Source organism: Mobula birostris, chromosome 12 (assembly GCF_030028105.1).
Source record: "Mobula birostris isolate sMobBir1 chromosome 12, sMobBir1.hap1, whole genome shotgun sequence".
In the NCBI taxonomy this organism is placed as follows: Eukaryota; Metazoa; Chordata; class Chondrichthyes; order Myliobatiformes; family Myliobatidae; genus Mobula; species Mobula birostris.
In genome coordinates, this window is record NC_092381.1 from 99,398,713 (window position 1) to 99,421,662 (window position 22,950).

Sequence of the window (22,950 nt, forward strand, 5' to 3'; positions counted from 1 at the left end):
AAGAACTGTATGATAGAAAAATTCATGAGGCTAAGCAGTCAAGCAAACCTTCCACATCAGCCACAGCAGACGACGAACCTCGACCTTCGACATTGAGGCAGGGAGACATAGAAGAAGATGACCTGCCTGCCCTGATCGACGATGAGATGACACCCCGGTCACCCACCACCCCAACCCCTGGGCTGCGGACTGATACATTGCCGCGGAGATTGCAGCAGTAGCCGGGATGCACCCAGCACATCTTTAAGAAAAAAGCCAAAATAAACAAGCTAATTAATTAGGTGCCGCCCGGCACATAAACGTCGGCCGAGATCAGAGGCGAAGCTGCCTTTCTGAGACACTGCTACCTGAAGATGTTCTGTGTACTTTGTAGGCTAGTACCCAAGATGGAGCTGACTAGATTTACAACCTTCTGCAGCTTCTTTCGATCCTGTCCGTGATGCAGCCTGTCAGAATGCTCTCCATAGTACAACTAAAGAAGTTTTTGACATGCCAAATCTCTCCAAACTCTAATGAAATATAGCGGCTATCTTGCCTTCTTTATAACTATATTGATATGTTTGAACCAGGTTAGATCCTCAGAGATCTTGACACCCAGGAACTTGAAACTGCTCACTCTCTCCACTTCTGATCCCTCCATGAGGATTGGTGTGTGTTCCTTTGTCTTGCCCTTCCTGAAGTCCACAATCAGCTCTTTTGCCTTACTGGCATTGAGTGCCAAGTTGTTGCTGCGGCACCACTCCACTAGTTGGCATATCTCACTCCTGTACGCCCTCTTGTCACCACCTGAGATTCTATCAACAATGGTTGTATCATCTGTAAATCTATAGATGATATTTGAGCTATGCTGAGCCACACAGTCATGTGTATATCAAAAGTAGAGTAGTGGGCTAAGGACACACCCCTGAGGTGCACCAGTGTTGATCATCAGCAAGAAGGATATGTTTATTACCAACCCACACAGATTGTGATCTTCCATTTAGGAAGTTGAGTATCCAATTGCAGAGGGAGGTACTGGGGCCCAGGTTCTGCAACTTCTCAATCAGGATTGTGGGAATGATGGTATTAAATGCTGAGTGTTAGTTGATGAACAGCATCCTGACGTAGGTGCTTGTGTTGTCCAGGTGGTCTAAAGCTGTGTGGAGAGTCATTGAGATTGCATCTGCTGTTGACCTATTGTGGCAATAGGCAAATTGCAATGGGTCCAGGTCCTTGCTGAGGCAGGAGTTCAGTCTAGTCATGACCAGTCCCTCAAAGCATTTCAACACTGTCGATGTGAGTGCTACCGGGCGATGGTCATTAAGGCAGCCCACATTATTCTTCTTGGGCACTGGTAAATTGTTGCCTTTTAGAAGCAAGTGAGAACTTCCACCTGTAGCAGTGAGAGGTTGAAAATGACCTTGAGTACTCCCGCTAGTTGGTTGGCACAGGTTTTCAGAGCTTTGCCAGGTACTCCATGAGGGTAGATTGCCAGTATAAAAGGATGGGTTAGGTGGTGGAGTAAGAGCTGATGGGTTATATAAAATCCAGGTGAGTGGAAAAATTGGTGCATGGTGGAGGGTGAGCGTGGGAATGATACAAGAAGCTGGGAGTTGATAAATGAAATTAACAAAGGACTGAAGAAGATGGAATCTGATGGGAGAGAATAGTGGACCATGGAATAACGGGGAGGAGGAGAGCCAGAGGGAAGAATGTGTGGGTCCTGGGCAGAGCGAGAGGGCAGGGAACAGCGAAGTGCAGGGCTGGTGGAATAAGGGAAGACGAAAGGGGAAGGTGAGTAGAGAGGAGAGACCCCCACTTCCCTCCATAGATCCTGCCTGATCCACTGAGCTCCTCCAGCATTTTGTGTGTTGTTCTATGATGTTGGAGTAAATTAAATCCTAGCAAGCTCGAAGTTTTATTTGTATAATCCAGTGTCTAGATTGTAGATCATAAAATTTAGCCCAGGTTGTGGTAAAAGTGGGAAGAACTACATTTGTGGTTTTAAAAACTTATTTTAAGTTGGCAGATTTTGTACCAGTCACTTTAAAACCTACCGTCTCTCCTTTGCAGTATTCCATAATGACTGATTTACAGAAGTGACTTAATTATTTGGGTCCTGCAATCTTATCAAGTCTTCTAGCACAAAATCAGGTTGCAAATTAAGTCTCATGTAAAATGTTGTATTTTATCTTGTGGATTTGATAGCTGTGTGTGATTTGTGAGGGGAAACATTTTTTTGGTTGTGGAGTGCTGGGGACCACTGTTCAGATCAGTTAGCTGACTGCCAGCTCAATTCCAGACAGTAGTTATTTCCCTACTCTTTGCAACATTGCAAGGGTAATAAGAGAGAAGTTATTAATTTATGCTATAGTAACCACCCAAGATGGTGAAAGTCTTTAAGATGCCCAGCAAACTTGTTGGTATTTAAAGAACTATTTTAAGATTATAATTTATATGGATTATATACCAACCCCCTTGATGAGTTATACATTTCACGAGCTTATTTTAAACAAGCTCATTAGGTATTCCTCCTTCCTCATGTAGTTTTATTTGTTTTAAGCTAAAAGTATTTTTTATTTTCCAACTGGTACTAACCGAAGTGTAAAACAGTAATACAGTTTTGCGTATATTGATTTTAAAAAGTGATTAATTCTCACCATGGTTGAACAGTTAATTCAATGGTTACCAGAAGGCAGTGTGCACTGCAGAACAAAAGTAACAGCTGAGTTCATTGAGTCAATGATTCACCTCAAATCTTGTCTATTGTATTGGATATTCTAGATATGGATTACAAGGAAATGCATGAAAAGATGACAGTCCTAACATCATTGGTCCATTGTTTAATGGTGTAATCTCAACTGTTCTAGATTGCAGAAGATACTTTAAAAGAGTCAATTTTAATAAAATTGTGATGCCTTGTTTGTCAAGTTTGCATGAGCTAAAATATAATTGAATATGATTTTACCTGGCCTGCTGTGTTCACCAGCAGCTTTGATGTGTGTTGCTTGAATTTCCAGCATCTGCAGAATTCCTGTTGTTTGAATATGATTTGCCATGTTTATCACCAACAGTAGTGAACTCTTTACTTTGTTGACAGAGAATAGCAAGGTGAAAGAAACTACATGTGAAAAAGCCAGAGAGAAGAAAGTTACCAAACCGGTGCGTAAAGTACAGAAAGTAACTCCAACTAGCCCTGACATGAAACCAAGTGAGTAAACCACTTTTTAAAGAAACAGCAGCGTTTTCATTTTTGCCACAGTATGTATCAGAATAAAGTTCAAGCTGTAATTTTTGCCATAAGTTTCATGGGGGAGCAGGATGGAATAGATTAAGTAGCATTAACCCTCAGCTGTACAGAAACCCAAGTAAATCCAAATTTCTGATCTCTTTAGATTTCTTTAATTGAATCTGGTATTGGCATGGAAACTGCCTTGACTCCAAATAATTTTGCTTCACTGTTCTAAAGCAGCTCTGATTTTGCTGAGTAAGCTCAAAATAAAGCAAAAACCTGTACTTTTATCCTTGCTTCAGCAACGCATGGATGTAGAACTGGAAATCTCAATGGCTAAAAGACAATTGTTATCGGAAATGGTGATAGAGACATCTAGGAAATGTTTACATGTCATTTATTAATCTCAAGCTTTGAATGTTCCGTAGCCAAAGTTTGATTACTTTCCAATGTTTATTTCTGTTTATTCTCTTAACACCTCTGTCAGAAATAACAAAAATGTCATCTACCAGAATTTCTTTAAATTAATTTTTGAAATTGCTGTGCTGTTTGAAGTTTGAATGTAATGACATTACATTTGAATTTATTTACCATTTTCATATCACACATGATTCTTAAATATCTGCTGGAAAGTGCTCAGCAGATTCAAGTTCGAGTTTCATGCTAGTGCTTTCCTGGAATATCTGATGCATAAACTCTGATTATCTATTTTAACTGATTTTTATGACAAGCTCCGCCATCTTCATCAGGGTTGATGCCTAGGCCTGTCTAGTCCTGTCAATTCCTGTTATCCGTCCCTCTTAATTGGTTAGTCCTCAACCAATCAGGTTTCAGCTGTCCCAGTTTATGCAGGCCAAAGATGACCGGGGACTCAGGACTTCTGGTGTTTACAGGCTGGTAGAACAGTGTATATCACCCTGCATGGTGGAAATCCACATCAAGGAGCTTAGGAGGTGTATCTGTTTGGGTTACCTGGACAAACTGGCAGTAACAGAACTTGCATTCACAGTGACCGCAGGATTGACTTGGGTGGCACAAATCTACTGTGCCATGCAATGGTTTTTTGGGACTACCTGGTGAAGGAGGCCATTGAAGTAAGACTAGAGAATAAGAATTTCAACAAAGATGAAGGTCTCACTCTTAAGTAAGAATATGAATAAAATTTTAAGCAAAGTAGGTCAGTGGAAACCTGATTGGTTAGTCCTCAACCAATCAGTAGGGACAGATGACAGGATTTGAGTATATATACCACCAGACTAGATAGGCCTAGACATCATCCCTGATGAAGATGGTGCAGTTTGTCATCAAAACTGGTTAAAATTGGTACCTGGACCCAGCTGGAAGCCCGAGAAAAGTTTGTGTTGCGACTCACACCTTCATGATTTAAGTAAAAATACATAATAAAAAATAGTAACACAACATATAATAGAGTCTGCATAAATCTCACATCATAATTAAGGTTGGGTCTTTATGTGCTGCTATTGTGACTCCCGTCTCCCCTTCCTCCACCACCACTCTGCAACCCTGTCTCCCTCAGATCCCACCGTCAGCTCCTGGGCCCTCAGAGGCTCTATCTTCCTCTCACCCCAACCCTCCCCTCTCCAGCTTTGGTTCCAGCTCTCATCCGTGCGGGTCTTTACCATCCTCTTCGACCTTCAACTGTCTGAGGCAGAACGCTCTGTCCTCAGTAAGGGCCTCACCTTTGTTCCCCTTCGCCTACACCTCAGCGAGTTCCGCGTTTGCCATGACGCGGAACTCTTCTTCCGCCGTCTCCGAGCCTACTTCTTCGGCAAGGACTCTTCCACCCCCACCAATGACCCCTTCTCCCATCTTCAACCCTCCTCCTCTTCATGGACACCCCGCTCTGGTCTTCTGCCTGCTCTGGATCTCTTCATTGCTAACTGCCGACGGGACATAAACCGTCTCGACTTCACCGCACCTTGTTCCCATTCCAACCTCACTCCTTCCGAACACTGTGCTCTCCACTCCCTTCACACTAATCCTAACCTTACTATAAAACCCGCTGATAAGGGGGGGTGCTGTTGTAGTCTGGCGCACTGACCTCTACCTTGCAGAGGCACAGCGACAACTCACGGATACCTCCTCTTATTTACCCCTCGATCGTGATCCCACTAAGGAGCACCAGGCCATTGTCTCCCACACCATCACCGACTTTATCCACTCAGGGGATCTCCCATCCACTGCTACCAACCTTATAGTTCCCACACCTCACACTTCCTGTTTCTACCTCCTACCCAGGATCCATAAACCTGCCTGTCCTGGCAGACCTATTGTCTCAGCTTGCTCCTGCCCCACCGAACTCGTTTCTACATACCTCGACACGGTTTTATCCCCTCTTGTTCAATCCCTTCCTACCTATGTTCATGACACTTCTCACGCTCTTAAACTTTTCGATGATTTTAAGTTCCCTGGCTCCCACCGCTTTATTTTCACCATGGATGCCCAGTCCCTATATACTTCCATCCCCCATCAGGAAGGTCTGAAAGCTCTCCGCTTCTTTTTGGATTACAGACCTAATCAGTTCCCCTCTACCACCACTCTGCTCCATCTAGCGGAATTAGTCCTTACTCTTAATAATTTCTCCTTTGGCTCCTCCCACTTCCTCCAAACTAAAGGTGTAGCTATGGGCACCCGTATGGGTCCTAGCTATGCCTGCCTTTTTGTTGGCTTTGTGGAACAATCTATGTTCCGAACCTATTCTGGCATCTGTCCCCCACTTTTCCTTCACTACATCAACGACTGCATTGGCGCTGCTTCCTGCATGCATGCTGAGGTCGTTGACTTTATTAACTTTGCCTCCAACTTTCACCCTGCCCTCAAGTTTACCTGGTTCATTTCCGACACCTCCCTCCCCTTTCTAGATCTTTCTGTCTCTGGAGACAGCTTATCTACTGATGTCTACTATAAGCCTACTGACTCTCACAGCTATCTGGACTATTCATCTTCTCACCCTGTCTCTTGCAAAAATGCCATCCCCTTCACGCAATTCCTCCGTCTCCGCCGCATCTGCTCTCAGGATGAGGCTTTTCATTCCAGGACGAAGGAGATGTCCTCCTTTTTTAAAGAAAGGGGCTTCCCTTCCTCCTCCATCAACTCTGCTCTCAAACGCATCTCCCCCATTTCATGCACATCTGCTCTCACTCCATCCTCCTGCCACCCCACTAGGAATAGGGTTCCCCTTGTCCTCACCTACCACCCCACCAGCCTCCGGGTCCAACATATTATTCTTCGTAACTTCCGCCACCTCCAACGGGATCCCACCACTATGCACATCTTTCCCTCTCCCCCACTCTGCTTTCCGCAGGGATCGCTTCCTACACGACTCCCTTGTCCATTCGTTTCACCCCCACCCCCCCCCATCCCTCCCCACTGATCTCCCTCCTGGCACTTATCCTTGTAAGCGGAACAAGTGCTACACATGCCCTTACACTTCCTCCCTTACCACCATTCAGGGCCCCAGACAGTCCTTCCAGGTGAGGCGACACTTCACCTGTGAGTCGACTGGGGTGATATACTGCATCTGGTGCTCCCAATGTGGCCTTCTATATATTGGTGAGACCCGACGCAGACTGGGAGATCGTTTTGCTGAACACCTACGCTCTGTCCGCCAGAGAAAGCAGGATCTCCCAGTGGCCACACATTTTAATTCCACATCCCATTTCCATTCTGACATGTCTGTCCATGGTCTCCTCTACTGTAAAGATGAAGCCACACTCAGGTTGGAGGAACAACACCTTATATTCCGTCTGGGTAGCCTCCAACCTGATGGCATGAACATTGACTTCTCTAACTTCCGCTAATACCCCACCTCCCCCTCATACCCCATCCATTATTTATATACACACATTCTTTCTCGCACTCTCCTTTTTCTCCCTCTGTCCCTCTGACTATACCCCTTGCCCATCTGGGTTTTTTTTCCCCCCTCCCCCATTTCCTTCTCCCTGGGCCTCCTGTCCCATGATCCTCTCATATCCTTTTTGCCAATCACCTGTCCAGCTCTTGGCTCCATCCCTCCCCCTCCTGTCTTCTATCATTTTGGATCTCCCCCTCCCCCTCCCAGTTTCAAATCTCTTACTAGCTCTTCCTTCAGTTCGTCCTGACGAAGGGTCTCGGCCTGAAACGTCGACTGTACCGCTTCCTAGAGATGCTGCCTGGCCTGCTGCGTTCACCAGCAACTTTGATGTGTGTTGCTTGAATTTCCAGCATCTGCAGAATTTCTTGTGTTCGTGTTCATAATTAAGGTCCTCTTTTAAAAAAACAATTACAGTTGTTGCAACAAGGTTCCAGTAATCCTTCTAAAATCTCAAAGCCAGCTGTAAAGATGTATTCATATCTTTACAGATGTAATACCGTTGATATCTTTACAGGTATAATACCACTTGGATTTTTTTAAGGTACAATAAAACCAGTGCTTTATAGTACACTATTACCGCTGAGATAATTTGTTACCTTAATTTCCTCCACATCTAACCTTTGGCATTCTGGTTCTAGGTCACACTGGAACAACTATCTCTAATAATTAGAATAATAGTTCAATCTGCTTACTTGCATGTTCACTGATATTTCAATCATGCAACAGTAAATATAGATAATATTATGGCTTTGTGTCCAAACAGAAACATCCATGTACACCTGGTTTATGCTCAAAGGATGATTATGATGTTTGATTCTTTTTGCTTTGGGAATCTTGAGTAGTTTTTTTCAGAAAAGTTTTGAATTATCCAAACACAGGTTTCTTGGGAAACATTAAAGATTCTGTTATTAACTCTTTGTCAATATCAGAACGGGCCAACATTTCTCTGTCTGTTAGCCCAGAATGACTTGCTGGGCGTGTTCTAGAGTCCTGTGTGACGAGAATACACATAAATTAAGATGTTTGCTGGCCTGGGCTAGCACCAGTGGCATCGGCAGTTGGTCTGCCACCTGTCCTCAGGGGAGGGAGAGATAAGGAATAATGAAGCAGCATTTGGAGATGTTAATGAAGGAGCCATCAGTCTGGGTATTGTCAAGATCGGCTCCCCCTTTGAACCCTGAACTGTTTGAAGTGATGGACAGGCGATCTGGAGATGTGTAATGAAGGGACTGGAGAGAGAGCTGTCTAGAGCGGCTCCCCCTTTGAACCCTGAACTGTTTGAAGTGATGGACAGGCGATACCCCAGCAGGAGGATAAAAAGGGACAGGTTCGCTAAGGCGAGACACACGACACCCGAGGTAACGAGACCCTGGAAGCGGTGCGCCTCTCACGAGTCGGAGGGAAGTACCAGGCCACAAACGCACAGGGTGGAAAGGTACGATCAGCGGGAACCCGGTGTGTGTCCGCCCTTGCTTGGGTGCCCGGTTCACTGCAGAGGATCGACCGCATCTGGAGGAGGGGTCACAGTCGGTGACCCCAGGTGACATCACAAAGGACTCGCCCGAAAGCTGCTTGTGAGCAATATTGCAGGTCTGTGAGGGGAAGCTGTTTTTGAATGATCATTCGTTCTCTCTCTCCTTCCCCCCACATTGTCCATCGCCATGGCAACGATTACTGCAAACTGAACTAAATTGAACTGGACTTTGTGTCACTTTGAAATTGGTCATTTACCCCTAGATAGAGCTTGATTGATCCTGTTGTCTTAATTCTGTGCACATGTGTGTTTATCATTGCTGAACTGTTGCATTTATTATCCTTTCGGTTACTGTGTTGCTTGTTTCTTTAATAAAACTTTCTTAGATCTAGTAATCCAGACTCCAACTGAGTGATCCATTTCTGCTGGTTTGGCAACCCAGTTACGGGGTACGTAACACCTGTATTTCACAACTTTCATATCTCTGTCAGTGTTCTCACTCTAATTGCTCACTTGGTAGCTTTTATAAACAAAAGGTGTGTGTTCTCTCCTAACTGTCCCATAGATCAGATGATTTCACAGCTCCTTTTATAGCTTCTCTCCAAGGCATCATCAATGAAATCCCTTGTCATCCTTCAAGGGTCTTCAACCCAAACTGTTAACTGCTTCCTTTTCCACAAATATTGCCTAATCTGTTGAGTCTTTCCAATAGTTTCTATTTTATTTCAGATTTTGAGTATCTCCATTCTTCCATTTACTGAGACAACCATCTTTTTAAAATTACATGCCAGTTTTTCCCCCACTCAGAAACAAAAGTGTATATGGGGTTCTTGTCAGACAAAGAGGGGGAGAGAGGTGTTTCTAACAATACCAGTGTGCTGGGAACCTTGTGCAGATCCCAACTCTTATGAATCTACTATATGAATCCCTGCCTCTGGAGCTTCCACAGTAATAAGGTGCTGGCTCACTAGGCAATGTTCAAGGGCTGCTTGTGAGAGCTTATTTGGGTAATTTCTGCAGGTAGGGGTGAGTGATATGGTTGCTCAATGTTGAGGTGTGGTGTTTGAAACTCCGCCCTGGCTAGCATTGAGTGTGCTGAGGACTCTAGTTCCATGTACTGACCTATTGTCTAACCCTACATTCTCTTGCATCACCTCCTGTTGCAAGAGATGGCCACTGAACATTATTGAGCTTGTTCTAAGAGAAATGTTTAAGTTTGGGGAAAGCTGTGCAGCCACAATAGCAACCATCACATCCACAATAGTGTAGTCTCAAAATAAGTGGTTGCCTATTCAGGATGAAGATCAGAAATGGTTTAACCCAGATGTGAATCTTTGAAATTCTCCACCCTGGACAGCTTGGAGGCTCAGTTGCTGAGTATGTTCAAGGCAAGGAAATAAAAGGATATGGAGTTTGTATAGCAAAAGTAGGGTTGAGGTAAAAAATGTGAGGTCATACCTTTAGCAAAACAAAAAAGCAGAGTAAATTTTAAGTGGTGACAGATTCTGAAATGCTGATACTCAAATATTCAGACATCTAAGTGCCTTTGAACACAAATAGTTGAATGCCAATGTGCCAGTTCAACAAGAGATTGGGGGCTCTTATTGTGAGGGGATTTGTATACAGGATTAAAGGGGTCTTACTAAAATTATATAGGGCTTTGGTAGGATTATACCTAGAGTGTGGTACCCAATTATGATTTCCTTATTTTAGAAAGGATTTACTTTCCACATGGAGAGTGCATTGAAAATTCCAAAGTATTAAGATATTAACTGCCTACACAGTGTTATGTAATTCTTTCCAAACTAAGACAGGTTAAAAGTGGGTTGTAATTTCTTCTGGGAACTGCCGTGGTCCTTGTGTGTATTCTTTGCTTATTGAAGTGGCTTTGGTAAAGTAAGCACTTGTGCAAACCTTTGGAATTAAGTCTGCCAGCTAAATATAGCGAAAGCCTGCAGTCGTGAGCCAAACATGTTGTATGTCATGCCTTTGTAAAGAAACTCGGGGGAGTGGGATGATATGTGGCAGCACATTCTACTGTTTATGGATGGCTTGCCACTTGCTATAAATAGCCTCCAGTCTGAAAGAAAGTATGCAGCAGAGTGGACTTTTAGTGGCTTCTTTCTATTGCATAAATCTCTAGAGATGTGGTCAATAAGAGGATAATTTTGATATTGTTTAAGGAAAAAGTGCTGCACACAGACAGCTTGTCAACCAGCATCTTTGGAAAAGGAAAAACAACAACTGTTAAATGTTTTGGGATCTTTCCTAAGATCTAGTAAAGAGATAAGCAAGTTAGTTTTGAATAGCAAAGTGCGAGAGGCTTGGGTGAGGGACATCTCAGATTGGGTCCACAATATTCTAAAGTGCGGGGGGCGGGGGGTGGAAACAGACAGAAGTCATGCTACATATTAATACCAACGACATAGGTAGGAAAAGGGATGAGGTCCTGATGAGAGAATATAGGGAGTTCGGTGTAAAGATGAAAAGCTGGACCTTAAAGATAGTAATCTTTGGATTGCTGCCTGTGCCACATGCCAGTGAATAAGTCTAAGATGATTTGACAGATTAATGCGTGGCTGAGGGAACTGGTGCAAGGAGGAGGGTTTCAGATTTCTGATTCATTAAGATCTCTTTTGGTGAATGTGTGACCTGTACAAAAAGAATGGGTTATACCTGATCCTTGAGGTGTGTTGAAGTGCGTCTTTAAACTAAATATTGAGGAGGAGAAGTGGGTTCAACAATTTGGAAAAAGAAAGTTTAGGAGAGGTTATGAGTGCCTCCAGAATAATTAAAAAGACAAAAAGTTTAGAAAGAGATGAGAATTTAATTTCCAATAACATAGGGGCAAAATTGAAATCTGTGCTGAATACAGGACTGAAGGTGTTAAATTTGAATGCAAGCAGTATATGGAATAAGGTAGATGATCTTGTAGCACAGTTAGAAATTGGCAGGTATGACAATGCGGGCATCACTGAGATTTGGCTGAAAGAAGATCACAGTTGGGAGCTTAACAGCTAAGGATACATGTATTGAAAGAACAGGCAGGTAGGCAGAAGGGGCGGGTTGGCTCTGGCTAAAAATTTAAATCAAATCCTTCGAAAGATGTGATATTGGATCAGAAGATGTAGAATCCTTGTGGGTGGAGTTAAGAAAGTGCAAGATCCTGATGGGAGTTGTATACAGGCCTCCAAACAGTAGCCAGGATTTCAGGTACAAATTGCAACGAGAAATAGAAAAGGCATGTCGAAAGGGCAATGCTGCAATAGTCATGGGGGATTTCAATATGCACATAGATTGGGAAAAATTAAGATGGTGCTAGATCCCAAGAGAATGAGTTTGTGGAATGCCTACAAGATGGCTTTTCAGAGCACTTTGTGATTGAGTCCCCCAGAGAAAAGGCAATTTTGAGTAAGATGTTGTGTTATGAACCAGATTTGATTTTGGAGGGTATGGTAAAGGAATCCGCAGGAGGTGGTGATAATATATTAGAACTCACTCTGCAGTTTCAGAAGGAGAATCTAAAGTCGGATGAATCAGAATTACAGTGGTGTAAAGGGAATTACACAGGCATGGGAGAGCAGGTGAGCAAAGTTGATTAGAAGGGGACACTTTGGTAGGGTTGATGTCAGAGTAGCAACAGCTGGAGTTTCTGGGAAGGTGCTGGATAGATTCATCCCAAAGAAGTATTCCAAGGGAGGATGAGGCAACTGTGGCTGACAGGGGAAGTTTAAGGCAGCATAAAAGTAAAAGAGAGGACATGTAATATAACAAAAATTATTGGAAGGCTAGCTGATTGGGAAACTTTTGAAAACCAACATAAGGCTACTAAAAGAGCAATAAGGAGAGAAAAGATGAAATATGAAGGTAAGCTACCCTATAGTATGAAAGAGGATACCAAAAGTTTTCTTAAGATACAGTGGCATGCACAAGTTTGGGCACCCCGGTCAAAATTTCTGTTACTGTGAATAGTTAAGTGAGTAGAAGGTGAACTGATCTCCAAAAGTCATAAAGTTAAAGATGAAACACTCTTTTCAACATTTTAAGCAAGATTATTGTATTATTTTTGTTTTGTACAATTTTAGAGTGGGGGAAAAAAGAAGGAAAGGAGCACCATGCAGAAGTTTGGGCACCCTAAGAGATTTGAGCTCTTTTACCAAGTTCTCAGACCTTAATTAGCTTGTTAGGGCTATGGCTTGTTCAGTCATCATTAGGAAAGGCCAGGTGATGCAAATTACAAAGCTTTATAAATACCCTGACTCCTCAAACCTTGTCCCAACAATCAGCAGCCATGGGCTGCTCTAAGCCAGAGGTCCCCAACCTTTTTTGCACTGCGGACCAATTTAATATTGACAATATTATTCTTGTGGACCGGCTGACCTGGGGTGGGGGTGGGGGCGGAGGTGTTCAAGTAGGGTTAAACTTACCTCAACATGTCTTTTACAGTTAGGGTTGCCAACTTTCTCACTTCCAAATAAGGGACAAAATTAGCAGTCAAATCCTGGGACACTTGTGTTTACCCCAGGAAAGACTACCGTGACCATGAAGCCTTGCACGGGCACCTGTGTGCACATGCGTGACATGCGTGTATGTGCCGATTTTTTTTTTTTTTCCCCACACTGTACATACATTATTTCTACTTTATATATGCTGTGTATTTATCATACCATTCCTGCTTTTACTATATGTTAACAACACATATCAAAGTTGCTGGTGAACGCAGCAGGCCAGGCAGCGTCTCTAGGAAGAGGTACAGTCGACGTTTCAGGCCGAGACCCTTCGTCAGGACTAACTGAAGGAAGAGCTAGTAAGAGATTTGAGAGGGGGAGGGGGAGATCCAAAATGATAGGAGAAGACAGGAGGGGGAGGGATGGAGCCAAGAGCTGGACAGGTGATTGGCAAAGGGGATATGAGAGGATCATGGGGCAGGAGGCCCAGGGAGAAGGAAAAGTTGGGGGGGGGGGACCCAGAGGATGGGCAAGGGGGTATAGTCAGAAGGACAGAGGGAGAAAAAGGAGAGTGAGAGAAAGAATGTGTGTATAAAAATAAATAACGGATGGGGTACGAGGGGGAGGTGGGGCATTAGTGGAAGTTAGAGAAGTCAATGTTCATACCATCAGGTTGGAGGCTACCCAGATGGAGTATAAGGTGTTGTTCCTCCAACCTGAGTGTGGCTTCATCTTTACAGTAGAGGAGGCCGTGGATAGACATGTCAGAATGGGAATGGGAATCTAACAACTGAGAGGCCTGCTAGGCCCAAGTCTCATACTCCTCCTCCCCTTTTGGGGTGGCCATTCCAGAGAATAGGTGGGGCCTACCATAGCTGGGACTTTGAACCTGATTTTTCCACATATTCGCCAGAGCGGTAAGGGTGGATGCTAACTCAGAATTCTCACTCTTCGCTGGGGTACGTGGACTAATTAGACATTCCAAATCTGACCACTCCTTCCCCTCACTCCTCAGAAACGATAGAACCCTGACTTTGAAATCTCCGCCCCAGCTACCGCTACGTCACTGCTGGTCTGCATTAAAACGAGAGCTGTGCCTGCCATTTTATCAAACCTCCGCCCAGCAATCGCAACTTTAACAGTACTTAACAGGCGAATTAACAATTAATCCAGAGTACGAATATCTACCCCACTGGTTCAATGCTCGGGGTAATCACACAGCATCCAACAGAATCAATCCCGAATGTAGCCCCCACAATTGTAACTCTAGGTTTGGCTAGCAGCTTAACATAGGGGATGATAGCCCCCGTCCCGGCCATACTTAAGAAATCTCGTTTGGGTGGATGCTGCTTGATGTGTCCCCTGTTACAAATCAGTACCATGAAATAACAAATCATATACAAGATGAAACACTGATATGGCTGTTTGTCCACCGTTGACCCCCTCCGATCATCGCTGACCTTCGCACCCTTGCTCCAAGTCCACTCCGTCCGGTGGTCTACCAACTCTCTCCATCCGCGTCTTCTCTCCTCATCTCTCCCCAGCAAAAGACCACGGATTCCCAGCTCAAAAAAGAACAACATCTGCTCATTGACTAACATTCCCCGTTATCTCTAACCATAACCCAAACATTGCTGCTACAGAGAAACCATTACCTTAGCAGTGGAACATTACAGAGAAGCCATTACATTAATGGCTGCTCTTGAAGTCACAGTGTAGTTTCATTTCATAAGTTATGCTGTGTTAGCCAGAGAATCAGAATTATACAGCACAGAAATGGGCCCTTTTGGTCCATCTCATAATGACCATGATGCCCATTTATCCTACTCCCATTTACCTGTATTAGGCCCGTATCCCTCTTTGCCTTTCGTATCTAACTACCTGTCCAAATGCCTTCTAAATGTAATTGTATTTGCCCAAACCATCACCTTTGACAACTTATTCCAAATACTCTCCATCCTCTCTGGAAAAGCTTACCCATTCAGATCTCCTTTCAATTTTGTTCCTCACCTTAAAGTGCCTTCTATTTCTGGACTCCCCTGCACTGGCAAAAAGACTGTCTAATATAAATAGAGAAAACAAAAATTTTACGAGCCATTATGGTCCAATAGGATACAGATTTTGTGCTATTTAGAAGGACATTCTGCCAATTTGATTTCATCCATTTTGAAATAATGCCCACAATTTCCCTTCTAAAGCTAGTTCAAAGCTCAAATGTACCATGATTATGACCAAGTATGACAAAGATTGTTGAGAATATAGAATTTATAAGTGAGTGCAGAACATGTAAGAAATGAATAGGTTCTTTCAGGGATAGGAGCATTCAAAAGGGCATCAATCATACTGGTGCCCAAAAAGAGCAGAGTGAGCTGATTGGAAAAACTATCGCCCAGTGGCACACACAACTAATGTGGTGAAATGCTTTGAGAGGTTGCTCGTGGCTAACTCCCGCCTGAACAATGATGTGGACCTGCTGCAAATTGCCTACCACTTCAGCAAGTCAATTTCAGAAGCAACCTCACTGGCTGTTCACTTGGCTTTTACCTGAACAACAGCAATATTCTGTATATATCAAGCTGCTATTTATTGATTATAGCACAGTGCTTAACACCATCATTCCATCAGTACTAATCAGCAAGCTTTAAAGCCTGGGCTTCTCTACCTCCCTATGCAACTGGATCCTTGACTTCCTCATTAGGAGGCTGCAGTCAGTTTGGATCAGTAATAATATTTCCTTCTCACTGACAACACAAGTGTAGGTCAAGGATATGTGTTTAGCCTACTGCTGTACTCTCTCGACTGTATAATTCAGAGCAGCTATATGGCATCTGTAAATTTGCCGATGCCACCACTTGTCAGAATCTCATAGTGACGAGGAGATATACAAGAGTGAGATACAGTTGCAAGAAAAAAGTTTGTGAACCTTTTGCATTTACCTGATTGTCTGCATTAATTACTCATAAAATGTGTAATCATAATCTAAGTCACAACAATAAACAAATACAATCTGCCTGAACTAATAACGCACAAACAATTGTACTTTTTGTGTCTTGATTGAATACATTGTTTAATTATTCACAGTGGACCTTTGCATTTAATACTGGTAGAACCTCCTTAGTCCATTTAGACCACTCCTCCAAACAAAACTCTTTCAGTTCTCAATATTTCTGGGATACCTTGCATGAACAGCCCTCTTCAGGTCCTGCCACAGTATCTCAATTGGGCTAATTGGACTCTGACTTGGCCATTCCAAAACACAAATTTTCTTCTTTTTAAACCATTCTGTTGTTGATTTACTCTTCTGTTTCGAATCATTGTATTGTTGTATCATCCAACGTCTATTAATTCTCGGGTGATGTACTGCTACCCTGACATTCTCCAGTAAAATATCTTGATTCAATTTTGAATTAATTGCTCCTTCAATGATTGCAAGCTGTCAAGGTCCTGAAGTAACAAAGCAGCCCCAAACCATGATGCTCCTTCCAACATGCTTCACAGTTGGGGTGAGATTTGGTGTTGATGTGCAGTGCCCTTTTTCTACCAAACGTAGCAGTGTGTATTTCTTCCAAAAAGTTCAACTTTTGTGTCAAATGTCCAAAGAACGTTGTCTCAGAAACATTGTGAAACATCCAGGTGATCTTTTGCAAACTTGAGATGTACAATAGCAATGTTTTTTTCTGGAGAACAGTGGTTTCCTCTGTTGTGTCCTTCCATGAATACAGTTTTTGTTAATGGTGGACACACGAACAGAGACTTCAGCAACTTCTAGAGATTTCTGCATGTCTTTTGCTGTTATCCTTGGGTTTTTTTTCATCACCTTCAGCATTACATGTTGTGCTTTTGGTGTGATCTTTGCAAGACGCCTACTCCTAGGGAGAGATAGCAATAGTAATGAATTTCTTCCATTTGTAGACAATTTATCTTACTGTGGACTGCTGGACAGTCGGGTCTTTTGAAATGCATTTGTAGCCTTTTCCAGCTTCATGCATCTCTACAATTCTTCCATTGTCCTCTGAAAATTGTTTTGATCGAGGAATGGAACACATAAGCAGATCTTAGTTGAGAAGAGCAGGCATTGTCAGTAACCTGACTTGGTGGGTGTGTGTGTGTGTTTTATTTTACAGGGCAGGGTATCTCTATAACATACAGTATTTCTGTTTTTGCACATTTTTAATAATCTATTCAATATATGTAATTGATGTACTTGTTTATTTATTATGTTTTATTTTATTGTATTTATTGTTTCTCTCTTTGCTAGATTATGTATTGCATTGAACTGCTGCTGCTAAGTTAACAAATTTCACATCTGATGTCGGTGATAATAAACCAGATTCTGATTCCAATCTCATCTCATTGATTGGAACTCCTGACTCCAAATAGCTTTTGTAAGGCATTACACCAGAGGTTCACATACTTTCTTGAACAGAGACTGTGATTGTTTAAATAGTATACTCTGTCTATGGTGGTGGGGTGGAATCTCATTGAAATCCAGGTCTAGATAGTGTAGATACTTCTTATAATGGGTGAGCCTAGGACCAGAGGGCACAGCCTCAGAATAGAGATTTGTCCCTTTGGAACAAATGAAGAGGAATTTATTTAGCCAGAGGGCGGTAAATCTGTGGAGTTCATTTCCATAGGCGGCTATAGAGGTCAAGTCATTGGGTATATTTAAAAGGAAAGCTAGTTGATAGCTCCTTGATCATAAAGGTTGTCAAAAGCTGTGAGGAGAAGGCAGGAGAATTGGGTTGATGGGGATAATTAATCAGCCATGATGGAAATATAGAGCAGACTGATGGGCTGAATAGCCTATCTCTGTGCCTAAATCTTGTGGTCTCATCAAGAGATCAGTGATGGAAACATTGAGCACCTTCAAGTTCCTGGGTGTCAACATCTGAAGATCTATCCTGGGCCTAATATATTGATGCATGCCGTAGGCTATATTTCATTAGGAGTTTGAGGATAAGACAAAGACAGCAGCAATTTTTTACAAATGTACATTTGACTGATTGCATCACTAGATGGTATGAGTGTTCCAATGCACAAGATCGTAAGAAGCTGCAAAAGGTTATAGACTACATGACTCAATCAGCTCCATCATGGGCTTAATCCTCTCCACCACTGAGGATATCTTCAGAAGATGGCACATCCATCATTAAGAACCCTTGCTGTCTGGGGCATGCTGTATTATTACTAGTATCAGGAAGGAGGTAGAAGAACTTGAAGACCCAGCTTCAATGTTTTAGGAATAACTTCTTCCCCTCTGTCACAGATTTCTGAAGGGTCCATGATTAGTACCTCACTATTCCTCTTTAGCGTTATTTATCTTTATTTATTTGTTTGTTTGTTTACTTATTGACTTCCAATTTTTTGTCTTGCATCTTACTGCTACCACAAAACATCAAATTTCACAACATATGTCAGTGATATTAAACCTGATTCTGAGTCACTAATTTACCTTTAGAACATAGAAATTTACAGCACATTAAAGGCTCTTCAGCCCTCAATGTTGTGGCGACCATGTAACCTGCTCGAGAAGCTGCCTAGAATTTCCCTAGTGCATAGTCCTCTATTTTTCTCAGCTTCATGTACCTATGTAAGAGGCTCTTTAAAGACCTATTGTATCTGCTTCCACCACTGCTACCGGCAGTGCATTCCATGCACCCACCACCCTCTGTGTGGAAAAACTTACCCCTAACATTCCCTTGGTCCCCATTTCTAAGTGCCTTAAAACTATGCCCCCTTGTGTTAGCCACTTCAGCCCTGGGAAAAAACATCTGGCTATTAATGCCCCTCATCATCTTATAACACCTCGATCAGGTCACCTCTCATCCTCTCGCTCCAAGGAGAAAAGCCCAAGTTTACTCAACCTATTCTCATAGGGCATGCTCCCCAATCTAGGCAGCATGCCTGTAAATCTCCTCTGCACTCTACGTATAGTATTCACATTCTTCCTGTAGTGAGGTGACCAGAACTGTACACACTACTCCAAGTGAGGTCTGACCAAGGTCTTATATAGTTGTAACTTTACCTCATGACTCTTGAACTCAATCCCATGGTTGATGAATGCCAACACACTGTACGCCTTCCTAACATCACTGTCAACCTGTGCAGCAGCTTTGAGTGACCTATCGACACGAACCCCAGGAACTCTCAGATCCTCCACACTACCAAGAGACTTAACATTTATATTATATTTTGTTTTCAAATTGGACCTACCAAATTGAACCACTTCCTTCAGTTAGTCCTGACGAAGGGTCTCGGCCTGAAACGTCGACTGCACCTCTTCCTAGAGATGCTGCCTGGCCTGCTGTGTTCACCAGCAACTTGGATGTGTGTCACTTCACACTTATCTGGTTTGAAGTCCACCTGCCACTTCTCAGCCCAGTTCTGCATCCTATCGATGTCCCGCCAACCCTCCAGACTATCCATAACACCCCCAACCTTTGTGTCATCAGCAGACTTACTAACCCATCCTTCTACTCCTTCATCCAGGTCATTTATAAAAATCACAAAGAGGAGGGATACTAGAACAGATCCCTGTGAAACACCACTGGTCACTGACCACCATGCAGAATACGAACCATCTACAACCACCTTTTGCCTTCTGTTGCACAAAGCAAGGTCTCCTTGGATCCCATGCCTCCTTACTTTCTGAAGTATCCTTGCATGGGGAACCTTATCAAATGCCTTACTGAAATCCATTACACTACATTCACTGCTCTACCTTCATCAATGTGTTTTGTTACATCACTTTTGTTGAATATAATTTAATTGTTGCTTTTAGCTGCCCAACATCAACCTTTACAGATGGCTGGGTATGATGATAATGATTACAGTTCTATTGCTGGGAAACCATATTGGCTGTCATTAAAATTTGTGGAGTGAGAGTTTAATTGTGCTTTCGTCCAAGAGGATGTGCTTTAAAAATTTGTCTAAGCTGTACAGAATGAATTTCTGCTAAGTAATTTATAGAGTATTTATATTTATTGATGCTGTGTATTGATTCCAGATGCCCATGTTATCAGCACGGCTTCCTGGCGTGAAGGCCAGAAACTGGTAAAAATGGTTCTGGGACCTGCACCAAAGATGGTAACTGAAAGTAAGGTGGACACTAGCTTGAAAACCAGGAGAGAGAGGAATGCCACATCAAGTGAGTAGCTAACTGTACTCAAATTTGACTTTCTTAGCCAGTGTTTTGGATTTGGATTATGTTGACCAATGCCTATTAATGAAATGGCATCCATTAGTACTGTGACTGACCTTATTAATCATCTGTTAATCTGCATTGGGTGCAGTTGACCTTGGGTTGGGTTTAGTTTGAAGTATGAGACTCATTAAAGTAACTTTGGTAAAATGAGAAATGTACACTAACTGTGGGGAAAACAACATACTCTATGAATGAATTTTTTTTTGCCCAATTCCACATCCTCCTTCCATTCATACTCCTTAATGCTATATCTGAAAGAGGAAGGTGCAAATGCATTAGGGTTGTAGTGCTAAGTGATTTTAGCTCTACCAATATTGACTTTGACTGCCTTAGTGCAAAGGACTTAGATGAGGTGGAATTTCTTAAGAGTGCCCAAAGTATTTTTGGAGAAATAACGTAGGTAGTCCTATCATAATAAGAGATGTACTTGATCTTATCTTTGGAAATGAAACTGGGTAAATGGTGCAAGTGTGAAACTTTCTTTTACATCTGAAACTTCAGTACCCAAAACTACCAGTCCTCCCTATCTTCATGAACATTGCCATTGCAATAATATTGGAATCCTAAGTACTGATTCATGCTCTCTCAAATGACTTGCATTCAAGGCTATTTGCATTAAGTAAATGGTATTGAGCCTGTCAGCCCTCCCATAATCCCTAACCTGCCTGCCTGTTCTGCCCACTGAACTTGCTTCTTCAAAAGGATGATAGAAAATGAGCCTTTTATTATTTTTAAGACACAGGTAGTTTCTCATAAGGGAAAGAGTGAAGGGAAATGGGTGAGGTAGGAGTGGGGAGTTGACACATAGAAACGTGTTATTAAAAATTAAGTTTTGGGATGAACAAAAAATGCAGATATTGTAAATCTGAAATAGAAATAGAAGTGTTGGATCTACCTACCCAACAGGTAAGGATGGCATTCATGGTGGACAGTTGAAATGAGATTTTATCGATTTTGGTTAAATTCTGAAGTAGGGTTACTGAAATGTTGACTAAGTTATGCTTTACATGCATGCTGTCTTGTTGCTGAATGTTTCACCATTTACTGATTTTGTACCAAGTTATACCCATCAAGTGATCCCCCCATGATATCTTCTCTACTTATTGCTCTGATGATCTCTCTAATCTCTCACTTCTCAGCTCATCTGACTTGATGCTCCTTGCATTAAAGTAAATGCAGTTGAACCTACCAGCACCTTAGGACCTCGTGCATCTTTCTATCAAGGTTGTTAGTACCAATATGTACTACAACTTCTGGTTACTTTTCTCCCTCAGCATCATCTGTAACTATTCAGAGATGTCCCTGGCACTGGGGTGGGGGGTGGGACAACAAACCTTTTTGGACTCTTGTTAGTGAGTGGAATAGACTGAGTAGCTAAAAACAGATCTCTGATCACTTGTGTTTGCCTTAACCTTTTCTTCCCCATATTGCATCAGAGAAACTGTGGCAGCATAAACTTTGTTGCTGCCATTTTACTCTAAGAACCCCTTTCCTCTACCACTCCCTACCCATAGAATCCAAATAAATACCTATGGAGAAGGGAATAGTCACCAGATGACCACAAAGTAGTGGTCAGGCAGCAAGGACACTTCCTGCCTGCCATTGATCATGATCAACTATCTTTTTGTACCTGCACTGTGACAGTGTCACTAAATGTTGTATCTGCCATATACTCTGCATCTCAGTACTCCATACTGAGCATATCCATAACAATTGATGTGTGGTTTGATAGGAGCGCAGCTGAACAGACTTCTGGCAGATAATCACCAGGGAATATGGAAATGTTCCCGACCTTAATATTGCATGGAAGCCCTAGGTTCCATATCTTTCAACCCATTCATTTTCTTTTTAAAGAAAGAAGAAAAAATATACAAGGTCACTTCTCGCCCTCCTTGCTAAAGCCAGTAGTTCAAAATTTTGCACATTTTGACCTCAACAGCTGCAGTGTGTCTCAGTAAGATTGCAGTCACACTATGGAAAGCAAATAGTTCCTTTTATTTATTTATGCGTTCATTAATTTATTAAGGTACAATGCGGAATAGGTCCTTCTGGTCCTTTGAGCAGCACTGCCCAGCAACTCTGATTTAACCCTTGCCTAATCACAAGACTATTTACAATGACCAGTTAACCTACTAACAGTATGTCTTTAGACTGTGTGAGGAAACTGGAGCACCCGGAGAAAACCCATGTATTTCACTAGGAGGACATATAGAATACTTACAGATAAATATAGAAACATAGAAAACCTACAGCACAATACAGGCCCTTTGACCCACAAACTGTGCCAAACATGTCTTTGCCTTAGAAATTACCTAGGGTTACCCATAGCCCTCTATTTTTCTGAGCTTCATGTACCTGTCCAGGAGTCTCTTAAAAGACCGCATTGTATCAGACTCCACCACTGTTGCCAGCAGTCCATTTCACGCATTCACCACTCTCTGCATTAAAAAAAAATTACTCCTGACCTCTGAAGACAGAATAAAATATAAATGGTAAGTGTCCTCTGTACCTACTTCCAAGCACCTTAAAACTGTACCCTCTCGTGCTAGCCATTTCAGCCGTGGGAAAAAGCCCCTGACTCTCCGCACGATCAATGCCTCTCATCATCTTATACACCTCTGTCAGGTCACCTCTCATTCTCCGTTGCTCCAGGAAAAAAGGCCTAATTCACTCAACCTATTCTCATAAGGCATGCTCCCCAATCCAGGCAACATCCATGTAAATCTCCTCTGCACC

General features: G+C 42.6%; 1 protein-coding gene across 5 annotated transcripts in view; it reads left to right on the forward strand.

Moving 5' to 3' along the window:
- cep350 (centrosomal protein 350) overlaps positions 1-22,950 on the forward strand; it is a 240,756-nt gene that overhangs the window by 55,845 nt on the left and 161,961 nt on the right. For all 5 annotated transcript variants that reach the window (XM_072274363.1, XM_072274365.1, XM_072274366.1 and 2 more), the window contains exons 8-9: positions 3,080-3,190; positions 20,017-20,157. In XM_072274363.1, the coding sequence (XP_072130464.1) occupies positions 3,080-3,190; positions 20,017-20,157 (252 nt within the window). The remainder of the gene's footprint in view (positions 1-3,079; positions 3,191-20,016; positions 20,158-22,950) is intronic.